The sequence below is a fragment of the Myotis daubentonii genome, chromosome 4 (assembly GCF_963259705.1).
Source record: "Myotis daubentonii chromosome 4, mMyoDau2.1, whole genome shotgun sequence".
Taxonomy (NCBI): Eukaryota; Metazoa; Chordata; class Mammalia; order Chiroptera; family Vespertilionidae; genus Myotis; species Myotis daubentonii.
Genome location: NC_081843.1, coordinates 79,711,576 through 79,725,055, shown reverse-complemented (window position 1 = coordinate 79,725,055; position 13,480 = coordinate 79,711,576). Strand labels below are relative to the sequence as shown.

The 13,480-nt window shown below is 41.1% G+C and overlaps 1 protein-coding gene across 1 annotated transcript; it reads left to right on the top strand.

The window, feature by feature from the left end:
• Positions 1 to 4,127: 4,127 nt before the first annotated feature.
• Positions 4,128 to 11,238, top strand: CCNB1 (cyclin B1). Its single transcript, XM_059694440.1, has 9 exons — positions 4,128 to 4,298; positions 4,947 to 5,117; positions 5,213 to 5,389; positions 7,218 to 7,400; positions 8,502 to 8,660; positions 8,785 to 9,021; positions 9,386 to 9,526; positions 10,181 to 10,291; positions 11,004 to 11,238. The coding sequence occupies exons 1-9, from the start codon at positions 4,278 to 4,280 to the stop codon at positions 11,109 to 11,111; spliced, it is 1,308 nt and encodes a 435-aa protein (XP_059550423.1). The 5' UTR covers positions 4,128 to 4,277; the 3' UTR covers positions 11,112 to 11,238.
• Positions 11,239 to 13,480: the final 2,242 nt, after the last annotated feature.

Below are 13,480 nucleotides of genomic sequence, written 5' to 3'. Positions count from 1 at the left end.
AAGGGTGGTGGTGGTTGCTTAACAAAACCATTGATTTCTCTTTTATCCCTCCCCATTTCTCTCCTTTCCCTTTCTTTCCAACTATTGTTTTCCCTTCTTACCAATTTAGGCACTGGTGATTTCCACTTAGAATAAATGTTACATCTGTTAAGACACAGATTTATTGTTTCTATTACATGATAATTGATCAAACTTTAAACTTTTCTCATTACAGTAGAAGAATGAGGCTATACTAGTATATAGTTAAATATCTCTAAAGAATCCTGGCTTTACTTTAAATTTAGATTATGATTCTCCCCTAAAATACCCACTATATTATATTAATTCAGAGATGGTCAGGCCAGCGTGGCTCAGTGGTTGAACATCGACCTATGAACTAGGAGGTCACGGTTTGATTCCCAGTCAGGGCACAGCTCGATCCCCAATCGTGCAGGAGGCATCCAATTAATGATTCTCATTGATGTTTTTATCTCTCCCTCTCCCTTCCTCTCTGAAATCAATAAAGATATATTTTTTAAAAATGTACTCATGATAGCTAAAAACTGGAAATAATCCAATGTCCATCAGGAGGTGTAGTGTATTCATAATGGAATACTACTCAACCATTGTTTTTTTAATTACTGTTACAAACAATATAGGTGATTCTCAAAAACATGTTAAGTGAAAGAAGCCAACAACATGGAAGGGACCTGGAGAGTATCATTTTAAGTGAAAATACGTCAGAGAAAGACAAGTATCACATGCTCTCACTCATATGTGGAATCTAATTAACAAAGTAAACTGATGAACGAAGTGGATCCAGAGACATGGAAGCATGGGACAGAGTGCAGAATCTCAGAGGGAAGACGGGAGAGGGTAGGTGGGTGGGAGGTAATCAGCTAAAGACCTTGTATGCATATATGCATAACCCATGGACGCAGGCAGTGGGGTGGTGAGGGCCTGGGGCAGGGGGTTGGGGTGGGCTGGGTGAGGTCGATGGGGAGGAAAGGGGGACATATGTAATACTTTCATCAAGATTTTTAAAAATAATGAAAAGAAGCCAAACATAAGAATTCATACCGTATGATTCTCTGTATATGAAATTCAAAAGCAGAGAAGACTATAGTGATCAAGCACAGAAAATGGTTTGTATTAACTATTGCTGTCATAACAACTTACCACAAATGTAGTGGCTTAACACAAACTTACAGTTCTGAAGACCAAACGTCCAGTATGGGTCTCATGGGGCTAAAATCAAGGTGCTGCAGAGCTGCATTTCCTTCTAGAGCAGTGGTTCTCAACCTTCCTAATGCCGCGACCCTTAAATACAGTTCCTTATGTTGTGGTGACCCCCAACCATAAAATTATTTTCATTGCTACTTCATAACTGCAATTTTGCTACTGTTATGAATCGTCATGTAAATATCTGATCTGCAGGATGTATTTTCATTGTTACAAATTGAACATAATTAAAGCATAGTGATTAATCACAAAAACAATATGTATTATATATGTGTTTTCCGATGGTCTTAGGCGACCCCTGTGAAAGGGTCGTTCGACCCCCAAAGGGGTTGCAACCCACAGGTTGAGAACCGCGGTTCTAGGGGAGAAGCCATTTCCTTGTTCATTCAGGCTAATTGAATTCAGTCCTGTGGATGTAGGACTGAGGTCCCTGTTTGCTGGTGTTCCCAGCTTCTACCAGCCACCTACATTCCTTGGCTTGTGACCTCCTTCCTCTATCTTCAAGGTCGGCAACAGTTGGACATACGCTTCTCCCATTTCAGATCTCTCTTGCCTCTTCACCTGTTGCATCTTTCTCTGACCACCTCTTCTCCCATCCTCTCCTACCTTTAAGGCCTCATGTGGTTGCAGTGGACCCACCCAGGTAATCAGGGTAATTCCTATCTCAAGGTCTTCCAAGCCTCTTTTGTCAGGTAAATTAATCTGGTCTTTTCATATTCACAGGTCTAGGCATTAGGGCAAGAACATTTTTAAAAAACATACTTCAATTGATTTCAGAGAGGAAGGGAAAGGGAGAGAAACATCAATGATGAGAGAATCATTGGCTACCTCCTGCTTTCCCCACACTGGGTACTGAGCCCATAACCTGGGTATATGCCCTGACCAGGTTCACACTGTGACTTCCTGGTTTATAGGTCAATGCTCAACCACTGACCCACATCTGCCTGGTATTATTCTTAATATTATATGCCAGCACAGTGTGCCATGGAATAAGTTTTTGTTCACTTATTATACACACCACTCAGACATGAATTAATGAAGTTCATGTCCTCCAGGTTTGGGAAGTTTTCTTGTATTACTTCTCTAATTTCCTCCCTGTATTTTCTCAGTCTTTTTTTTTTCTCCTTATTTTCATTTTAATATTTTTTTATTTTTCAATTACAGTTGACATACAGTATTATATTCATTTCAGTTGTACAATATAGTGGCTAGACCTTTATATGACTTACAAAATTATCACCCCATAAATCTAGTACCCATCTGACACCATACATAGTTATTAAAATATTGGCTATATTCCCTATTCTATATTTTGCATTTCCGTGACTTTTTTATAACTGGCAATTTGTACATCTTAATCCCTTTTCCCTTTTCCCTCTTCCCCTCAACTCCCATTTGGCAACCATTGATTTAGTCTCTGAATCTATAAGCTTGTTCCTGTTTTTTTTGTTCATTTATTTTGTTGTTTTTTTTAGCTTCCACATATAAGTGAAATCATATGGTATTTACCTTTCTCTGTCTGACTTATTTCACTTAGCATACTACTACCCTCTAGGTCCATCCTTGCTTTTGCAAGTGGCAAGATTTCATTCTTTTTTTATGGCTAATATTCCATTGTATACATATATACCACATCTTTATCCATTTGTCTATCGGTGGAAGATGGACACAGGTTGCTTCTGCAGTTTGGCTATTGTAAATCATGCTGAATGATGTCTTTTTTAATTAATGTTTTGGTTACTGCTTCTATTTCATTGGCTGTTATCTTAATCTCCTACCCCAAACTTGCTATCCCTTAAAAGCTGCTCATCTTTTAGTCTTCTTTGTTTCAGTTACTTAGGCCAAAACTTGAGTCATCCTTGATTCCTTTTTCTCTCACTCTAACCGTGCAAGCCATCAGGCCGGGGCAAGTCTATCTCTAAACTATTTCTAGCACCCATCCCTTTCTGTAGCCCTACCAGAACCATCAAAGCCATCGTCTCTTGCCTGGCCTCTTACAATAGCCTCCTCATGGCTCCCCTTGCTTCACTTTCTCTTCTGTTTCTCCTCCTCCTTCTCACTTACATATATTACCTTACAGTGATTAAGGTTATTTTTTTGAAAGATAGACTATGCCACACCTCGGTTTAAAACCCTCCAGCCTGGCCACGGTGGCTCAGTGGTTGAGCATCGACCTATGAACCAGGAGGTCATGGTTCAATTCCCGGTCAGGGCACATGCCCAGGTTGCGGGCTCGTCCCCAGTGGGGAGTGTGTAGGAGGCAGCCCATTGATGTTTCTCTCTCATTGATTTTTCCCCCCTCTCTATTCTTCTCCTTTACTCTTTCTCTAAAAACAAAAAATCAGTAAAAACATTTAAACAAATTTATGTCAATTAAAAAAAAACACCTGTAAAGGCTTTCACTTCACATATAGTCCAGATTCCTTATCTCGGTTTACAGGACTTTTGTAATTTTACCCTTTCCAATGTCTTTCATCTCATCTGCACTGCTGCACACCACTATATATATGAGAAAGAGAGCGAGAGAGAGCGGGGGGGGGGGGAGAGAGAGAGAGAGAGAGAGGCGGTATACATTATATTGAAAGTGTGTTAACAATAAGTAGGATTAGAAACATACTGTTTCTCTTGCTTCTCAAACTGCGGCTGCTCCACTGTCACTTTTCCGAGGCCACACGGCCGGCCCCTCCGCGACACCTGGTGGCGCACAAGCTTCGCCTCGCCTGGCCTGGCCGCAGGGCGCAGGGCGCAGGCGCAGAGCCCGACCGAGCGACGGCGCACGCTCGCTCTGGCCCCGCCCCGTCTCGAACTCCGTCGCGGGATCGCCGTGGAAACGCATTCTCGGGAACCGGCATCCGCCAATGGGAAGGGAGCGAGTGCCACGAACTGGCCAATGAGGAGAGAGCGGTGCGAAGTTTAAATCCGCGGCTGGGCCCGGCGTCGCCGGCGTGCTGCGGCAGAACGGCTGTTGGTCTGTGTTGGGTCCCGGTCCCCCGCTCCTGGGGGCTCTCCCGTCTTCTGCTTCTCCCGCTGAGCTGCGGCCTGGTGAAGAGGAAGCCATGGCGCTCCGGGTCACCAGGGTGAGTGAGCTGCTGCGGACGGCGAGAGGGAGGGCGCGGCCTTCGCTGCGCGCTCCCTTCCTATCTTGTCTGCCGGAGCCCCCCGGGCGGGAGCGGACCACGCAGGGATTTGGGGAGGAGGATAGGGGTGTCGGTGGGCCCCTGGTGGGGGAGCTTGGAGATCCGACCGACGGAGAGAGGAAGGTGACAAAGATCTGGATGGGCCTTGGATAAACACTGGGGGAGGGGGCGGCTGTTGGAGGGTCGTCGGGAAACCTTTCCTAAAAGGTGATGGAGTGGGGAAATACTACCAACAATAAAAAATATATTAAAAAAACAAAGTAAAAGGTGATGAGGCTCCCTGTGTGGGCTCCCACCGACTGTGTTGACTCCCTTCCCGGAGAGAGAGAAGGTGCCGGCAATTGGAGACCTTTTTTCTTTCCTTTCAAATGCAAAGCCGTTGGTATCTTAGGGCCAGCCGGGACTCATCGGCCATCCCTCTGTACGAGAGGAAACGGGCTTGTCACAGTCCTAGCCAGACCCTGCAACCCGGGTTTCCTCTGGCTCTCAGCCGACTTCCGTCCTAAGGGCCTCTCTTTGGGCTCCTCTTAACCCCCGACTTACTCTAACCTGTCTGGGCCAGCTCTCCAATTGTCTTGCTTCTTTCAGAACACGAAAATTAATGCCGAAAATAAGGCGAAGATCACTATAGCAGGCGCAAAGCGCGTGCCCGTGGCCACTACTGCAGCCTCCAAGGCCGGGCTGAGGCCGAGGACAGCCCTTGGAGACCTCGCTAACAATGTCAGTGAACAGCCCCAGGCCAAGCTGCCTCTGAAAAAGGTACCTGCCTTCCCAGTTCAACGTGTCTGTAAAAGTCCACTTTCCAGCTGTGACCCTGGATAGAAAAACACTCATTCTCTCCCATTCATCTACAGGAGGCAAAAACATTAGCTGCTGGAAAAGTTATTGCTAAAAAACTACCGAAACCTATGGAAAAGGCACTGGAGCCTGCATCTGTGCCTGTGCCTGTGCCCGCGCCTGCGCCGGAACCAGCGCGGGAGCCCGAGCCTGAGCCTGTTAAAGAAGAAAAACTTTCGCCTGAGCCTATTCTGGTAAACCTATTTTACTATTTTAGAGTCTGTTGATTGTTTCTTTCAAACCTCACTTGATATTCTAATGCATGGAATAGCAATTGAATAAATGGTGATAGTAACATTTATAGAGTACTCTGCTAAACATTAAATGCGTTAATTCTATTAGCTAGTATTCTGCTTTATAGATAAGCATGTTTATAGATAGAGTCATGTCTAATCAGTGGCACATAATTGGATTCAAACCCAGGCTTGTCTGGCTTCACAACTTGTGCTTTTTTTATTGTTGTTAATCCTCACTATAGAGTATTTTTTTCCCATTGATTTTTAGAGCGTAGAAAGGAAGGAGAGAGTGGGGGAGAAGGGGAAAAAGAGAAAGAAACATTGATGTGAAAGAGATGCACCTGACCATGCCAGGATCAAACCTGCAACCAGATACCTGCCCTTGAATCCAACTGCAACCCTTCCCATGCTCTAACTATGAGCATCACGGGCCAGGGCATAACCTATACTTTTTATATATTTTTGTTGTTTTTAACTGATTTCAGAGAGGAAGGTAGAGGGAGGGAGAGAGAGAGAAAAAGCAATGATAAGAGAGAATCATTGTGCCCTTGACCAGAATTGAACCCTTAACCCTTCAGTCTGCAGGCTGGTGCTCTACCCATTGAGCCAAACCTGCTAGGGCACAACCTATGCTTTTAATCGGTTTGTTGATGGTATTGAGTAGTAACTGCCTGGACCAGATTGAGTTGTCTTTGATACAAGTCATTTCTGACCAAAATTTGTTGACTGAAACATAGATTGTTCTCTTGAATCTTTTTTTTTCACTCACTAGTTAAATATTAATAAGCCTGTAATACATAATAGTGTAAAGCAGAAAGAAAATGTAGCTCTCCAAAAGTAGGTAAAAAGATGAGTTAGCCTCAAAAACCAAGAATTAAATAAATGTATTTACTGTGAGGGGAAACCAGGTCATCTGGAAGAGGCTGCTTTGCTGAAATTACAATGAACTGCATTCTGAAGCTCTTATTTTAAAAAAATTAGTAAAACCGGTTGGGAAAATCTGTAAATGTCATTCAGCCTGACTTCTTATAGCTAAGGGTATAAGACTTAGTATTGACCTTCTGGACCTAGCTCATGAAACCTGAAGCATGCACAATCTTTAATTGGCAGTAAACTACCTGAGGTTTCCTTGAGTCCCATACTGATTCTTTCCTTTCCCGCTCCCTTTCATTTAGCTAGTAATCTTTTCAGCCTTCAAAACATCTCAAAAATTAACTCCTGAAGCTTTAACTAACTTCCCCCACCCCAATTACTGTTCCTAGAATAACTCTCCTTGCTTCATTTACTTCTCTCTTCTAAATTTAAAGCCCCATTAGGACATCATAAAGTCAGTGCCTACCACAGAGCTTGGCTTGAAGAAAGTGCTCAATAAATGAACAGTGAGGTAACGGATTTGAAGGAAATCATTAATAAAGTCAATTAATAATTAGTAGTCAGGACAGAACTCCTGCTCCAGTGACAAGCAGTCTGTATTTTGAGACAAACAGGAAAAGACTGACTTGTCATTCATTTGGATTAACTTCACAGACATTGATAAAGAGATTTGTGACTTATCAATTTCCTTTGGAGGAAGGTCCAGAATGAATTTGCTTTCTGTTTTACCTATTAGCATTTAGGTTCTGCTGATTTCAAATTGGCTCACTTTTCATATTAATCACTTCCTAACAAGATATTGAATAAATGTAAAAAGATGGTATTTTTCCTTTAAGGAAATGAATTACATGACTATTCAGCAAATGATCTCTTGAGTTGGTACCAATAATTTAAAAGTCTTTCTCTTTTCAAGGTTGATACTCCCTCTCCAAGCCCAATGGAAACATCTGGCTGTGCCCCTGCAGAAGAATATCTGTGCCAGGCTTTCTCTGATGTAATGCTTGCAGTGAATGATGTGGATGCAGAGGATGGAGCTGATCCAAACCTTTGTAGTGAATATGTGAAAGATATCTATACTTATCTGAGACAAGTTGAGGTCAGTATTATGATTAGAATCTTTGAATCTTTAGGGTTTTTTTTCTAAACTGCATCTAAATTTATTAGGTATTTTCTATTAATAGTTTACAATAATTTAAGTTGGATGTGAGAAAAACATTTAACAAATTCCACTTTCAAATTCTCCTTCCTTGAATAAAAAAAAGTCACTAAACAAACTTAGGAAGTCTGTATTTGCCATTTTGAATAGGGATAGTTTGAAGTAAAAGTAGATACTACCATGGCTCTTTCTAACAAATTCCACAGATTGGATGATATATTTATATCTATCACAGTTAGAAACTGGCAAGTCCCAAACTCTGGGTTTAAGGAGGATAACAGGAGGTAGATGAATATTAGTGGCATCACCTTTATCCCTTCCCCCACCCCAAAAAGGGGAAACATTCTGTATGCTAACATAGGCTATGCATTACCAGATTTTTCCAGTTTTTGGTAATGCATGCTCTTCCCTTAGCATCATTAACATCTTCAATCTCTTGCCTGTTTCTTTGAGGCATCTCCATTTCCTGCATGATTGTCCTGCAAGATGACTTCCTTGCTAGGACTAGCTTTCTGCTCTGGGTTTCTTCTCCCTTCTTAAAGTTCGTGTTCTAACTTTGGAGGAGTGGATTTAGCAAATGTATGCGCTGTACCTTGATTCATTCTTCACCTTATCGATGGGTGTTTTGGGGGTTTAAACCCTGGGGCAGGAGAATGGTAGCACCAGGGTTCCAGCTGATCTGAGAGTTGCTGCTATTTTTCTCTACTTGATAAAGCTCAGGTTCTGGGTTTTAGAGTCTTAGGAGAAAAGATTGGAAATGATAGTAAAGTATCTTTATTTGGGAACAAGTGGGTATAGGATATGGGACAATGGTGAACTGAACTCAGATCAGCCAATACAAATTGTCACACTGTTCTACTTAATGTTTGTGTGCTTTTTCTCTTCAGTGATAGAGCTGTTTGTAGTGGCCATATGAATAATTGAGCTAAGGACTGCTAGAGATTCTAAATGCTCCAGAGCTATTATGTGGTGACTAATATTTCTGGTCAGAAATGTCACATGGAGTCTTGCTTCTGATAATGATCAGCATTTCTTTTGCAGGAAGAGCAAGCAGTCAGACCAAAATACCTACTAGGTCGTGAAGTCACTGGAAATATGAGAGCCATCCTAATTGATTGGCTGGTGCAGGTTCAGATGAAATTCAGGTTACTGCAGGAGACCATGTACATGACTGTTTCCATTATTGACCGATTCATGCAGGTGAGCATAATTCAATAATTGAGAGTTCTCACCTCCAGGTGTCTGTCTTCCCCACCTTTTTCATACCTCTGTCTTCTTTTCAAATACATATTACTTATTCATCCAGTTGAAATTCCCATTGCAGAATAATTCTGTGCCCAAGAAGATGCTGCAGCTGGTTGGTGTCACTGCCATGTTTATTGCGAGCAAATATGAAGAAATGTACCCTCCAGAAATCGGTGACTTTGCCTTTGTGACTGACAACACTTACACTAAGCTCCAAATCAGACAGATGGAAATGAAGATTCTGAGAGCTTTAAATTTTTGCCTGGGTCGCCCTCTACCCCTGCACTTCCTTCGGAGAGCATCTAAGATCGGAGAGGTATAGATCTCTTGAGAAACCTTTGGTGTGGTATATTAGAGAATATTGCCGATCAAGCAGATCTAATTCAACTAACTTAGACCTAACTACATGGGGAAGGGATAAACATATTCTTTATTTCCAGTCAGGCTGTATATTAACATGTTAGGCGCCCAGCCTATATTGTCTTCTGGACAGAAAGTATAGTGTCAGTCACCGGTGACTGACAGGGCGCTTAACATGTTAATATTATTAAGGCCTTCCATGAGTAACCGCACTTGAGTTTATAGGCAAATATTTGTAGTTATGGTTATGTACATACTGGTTATTGCCAAGGCAAATTTTTCTGGCAGAAGCTCAGTGATCTGTGTGGATTTTGTTCCAGGTTGATGTGGAGCAACATACCTTGGCCAAGTACCTGATGGAACTAACTATGTTAGACTATGATATGGTGCATTTTCCTCCTTCTCAGATTGCAGCTGGAGCTTTTTGCTTAGCACTGAAAATTCTTGATAATGGTGAATGGGTAAGCTCTGTCCCACAGACCTAGGTTGCCCTAAGCTTTTACATTGTAAATAGTATTTGCCTGAATGCAGAACTGTTTTCATTAAAGGACAATTCAGATGGTTCCTAAATGTGGCATCTACGGAGGAAATGATTAAAAATGATATCCTGTTTGTGAAGTCTTCATAGAATGCTTTCATTTAATTACCTAATTTCATCTTTCTATATCCCCTTGAGAAAGGCAGAACAGCTGCTACTCCTTATAGATGGAGAAGTACAAGCAGGAAAAATGACATACTGGAAGTTATTCATATTGCTTGATTAAACAATTATTTCTATGTGCCATGTGCTACCCTCAGCCTAGGAATAGAATTGTGAATGAGAAAGTGGGCCTCAAGGAGTTTGAAGTCTAGGTTTGGGGTGGATACGTCAACAATTAAAGAAGTGTATCAGTTTGAGCATGTTAGTGTATGATAGGTTTAAGGACAGGATCTTAGAGAAGCATGAAAGAAGAGTGCCTAGGGAAGAAGGGGTCTTAGTCTTAAGCTTGTCTTAAATTTCAGTAATAAGCAGTCATACAGTATCAGTCTTCCTACCGTACTCTTGAATAACATCTAGAAATTTTATGAAAACCATTGTTGATGAGCATTATTAACATTAACTCTTATTATCATAGACACCAGTTCTACAGCATTACCTGTCATACACTGAAGAATCACTTCTCCTTGTTATGCAACACCTCGCTAAGAACATAGTCATGGTGAATTGTGGGCTTACAAAGCACATGGTAAGTCAATCAGTGGCACTTTAGGATATTGTGGGGAAAGTGAAAATAAGAATTCATGGCCTGGCCGAAACCGGTTTGGCTCAGTGGATAGAGCGTCGGCCTGCGGACTGAAAGGTCCCAGGTTCGATTCCGGTCAAGGGCATGTACCTGGGTTGCGGGCACATCCCCGGTGGGAGATGTGCAGGAGGCAGCTGATCGATGTTTCTCTCTCATCGATGTTTCTAACTCTCTATCTCTCTCCCTTCCTCTCTGTAAAAAATCAATAAAATATATTAAAAAAAGAATTCATGGCCTGTCCAGTGTGGCTCAGTGGTTGAGCATTGACCCATGAACCAAGAGGTCAGGGTTTGATTCCCTGTCAAAGTGCATGCATGAAAAGACTTAATGCCTGCAAATGCATAGCTTATTTTTAAGGACTTGATGTTTTATGTCAGTGATGGGAAATGTCCAGCCATTGAGCCCTGTAAGGCCCACAAAATCATTTGGTCTGGCCCTGCCAAGGCATTAGGAGTAAGTTAATTAAATATTTGCCTAAATAGAGCAGGCTAATTTTTAAGTTGATTTAGTGTGGCCCACAAATGATGTTATAAATTTCCAAATGTCCCTTGGCAGAGAAAGGGTTCCCCACCCGTTTTACATGAATACCTGTACCACTGCATTTTTTTATGTTTTCCTCTTTTCCTTCATTAATTACTATGCTTTTCTCTTCCAGACTATCAAGAACAAGTATGCCACGTCTAAGCATGCTAAGATCAGCACTCTAGCACAGCTAAATTCTGCATTAGTTAAAGATTTAGCCAAGGCTGTGGCAAAGGTGTAACTTGTGAACTTGAGTTGGAGTACTGTAATACCTGCAAATACAATTGGCACCATGTGCTATCTGTATATATTATATGTTACATTTACTTTTAATAAAGCTGTGGTCCTTTTTACTTCTTATACCTTAATTCATTTGAATGTGGCTACTTTCTACTCTAGGGTACCTTAAAAGGTGTGGTAAATATATGGTGGGGAATATAAAGAGTGCTTTCAATTAACTTGGGGACCCAACTAATATATATATAACTGTTGCTTACATGGTTTTTGTTTTATGTATCTGGTTTTTACTTGAAGGCATTCAAAATTTACTTCCATAGAGCATACTGTATGTAAGCCCAGTGATCATGGAGCATCTGCTGCCTGCCTGGTTCTACTTAAAAGTCTGCCACCTCATTCCTAATCCCTGTTTTCTGTTTTTCTGGTGGTTGCTTCCAATAATTCTAATCTACTTTTACCACTATTTCTTAGATTACCAAGGTTGCTTCCAATAATTCTAATCTACTTTTACCACTGTTTCTTAGATTACCAAATTTAGTGTCAACTCTTTAACTGGAAAAAATAACTTTAATCTATATTCTAAACCTAACCTGCTTGACTTTTTGTTTGTTGGTTTTATTGGTTGAGAAAATAAATGGGGCTCCTCAAACATACAAAAGTATCTTTAAAATTTTATTTTACCCCTCCCCCAACTTCCCTACATCTCAGTCCATCCACCTGAAGGATGTCAACAGTTGGGATGTATCCTTTCATGATTTCTATAAACATAATCATGCATGTAAATTGTTGATGTTTTAAAAAATAGGACTGTTGTACATACTCGGCAATGTTCAACATGTATAGGCCTTACCCTGTATTTGTGTATTATATTCCATAGTATACTATAATGTATTCGATCATTCTGCTGTTGACATTCAGATTGTTTTTTTCTTTGTCTCTATAAGCAATACTGTTTAAATGTCATTAAATACCATGTTTTTTAAATGTACACTGGGTTCTCCAAAGTGTATGTGTAATCTCATTTCTAGTGAGTGCTGCCAGGGGACTTTCTCAATGTCATCAGCAATGTGCAAAAGTGTTTGTTTTCTTTGCAATCTTGCCAGAACTAAAGGTAATCCTCATCAATTTCTGTGAAGTTGGCAAAAAAAAATATTCTACCTTGCTTGCTGTTTTAATTTATACTGCTAATGGCTACTTGAATAAATTTTTGTTGTCTACTAACTTAAAATTTGTAAGGCTTTCCCAGTTTGTCATTTGCCCTTTAACTTTGTCCTTTGCCATGCACACACTTAAAAGTTATATTACTAAATTTTTTTTTCTTGTTGCTTTTGGATTTTCAATGTTAAGGTCAACTCCATCCCCAAACCATAAATATCTAAAATTTTAAAAATTTCCTATTTAGATCTTTAATCACTGTGGTTTGAGGTAGGATTCTTTAGATGGGTTCCTATTCATGCCAGTACCATATGATTAAAGTCCTGTCCAACTGAACTGAAACATCAGTGTCCATCTATTGCTTCCTGATCTTGTTTTTTCCTGCAACAAACAATGTAAAACTATATTGTCTAGACTACCACTATTTTTCAAATATGTGGGGGCAATTTTCAAACACATGCACTTAAATATGTTGTTACTAAAGTGTTAGAATTTAATTATATAACGAGGCAGTGTGCACAACATTCCTGCACTGGGGTGGGGTGGGGGGGCGGTCCCTCAGCCTGGCCTGCGCCTTCTCGCAGTCCAAGACCCCTTGGGGAGATGTCAGCCTGCCGGCTTAGGCCTGCTCCCCAAAGGGAGCCTAAGCCAGCAGTCCGATATCCCCCAAGGGGCCCTTAGCGGGGCAAGAGAGGCTCCCACCACCATCTCTGTGCTAGCCAGCAGTGAGCTCTGCTTCTGGCTGAGTGGTGTTCCCCACAGTGGGAGCAGGCTAACCACCAGGGGTCAGCTGCATTGAGCGTCTGCCCCCTGGTGGTCATTGTGACCAGTAGGTCTGCTCTTCGGTAGATTTCCATATTAGGGTTTTATATAGGATTGCTGCACTTTTCTTATCAAGGTTTTTTGGGTTTTTTTGTCTATGAATGCTTTAGCACCAGGTTCCCTACAAACACATTGCATGATGAGTTGTCAAGTTTATTATTGAGTTTAGTAGAGTGTTTTCTGTCACTAGTATGAACAGAATCTAATTTTCACTTTATTTTTATTTCTAGTTGTATTTTTCTTATCCAGCTGACATCAGTTTTCTTGTTTTTAGTGTTTTCTAGGCCTCAAATGCAAGAATTTTATTCATTTCTTTATAGTTAATTGCATTTTGACAAGAATATAGGTGATCTGCACAACAAATGCATCATTTTGGAATCACATATCAGATTGCTA

What these genes read in the sequence shown, in the direction of transcription:
- CCNB1 (XM_059694440.1), top strand. Translation starts at nt 4,278, where the DNA reads ATGGCGCTCCGGGTCACCAGG. An exon ending in TGGCGCTCCGGGTCACCAGG is followed by an intron (nt 4,299 to 4,946) that starts GTGAGTGAGCTG and finishes TGCTTCTTTCAG; the next exon opens with AACACGAAAATTAATGCCGA. An exon ending in CCAAGCTGCCTCTGAAAAAG is followed by an intron (nt 5,118 to 5,212) that starts GTACCTGCCTTC and finishes ATTCATCTACAG; the next exon opens with GAGGCAAAAACATTAGCTGC.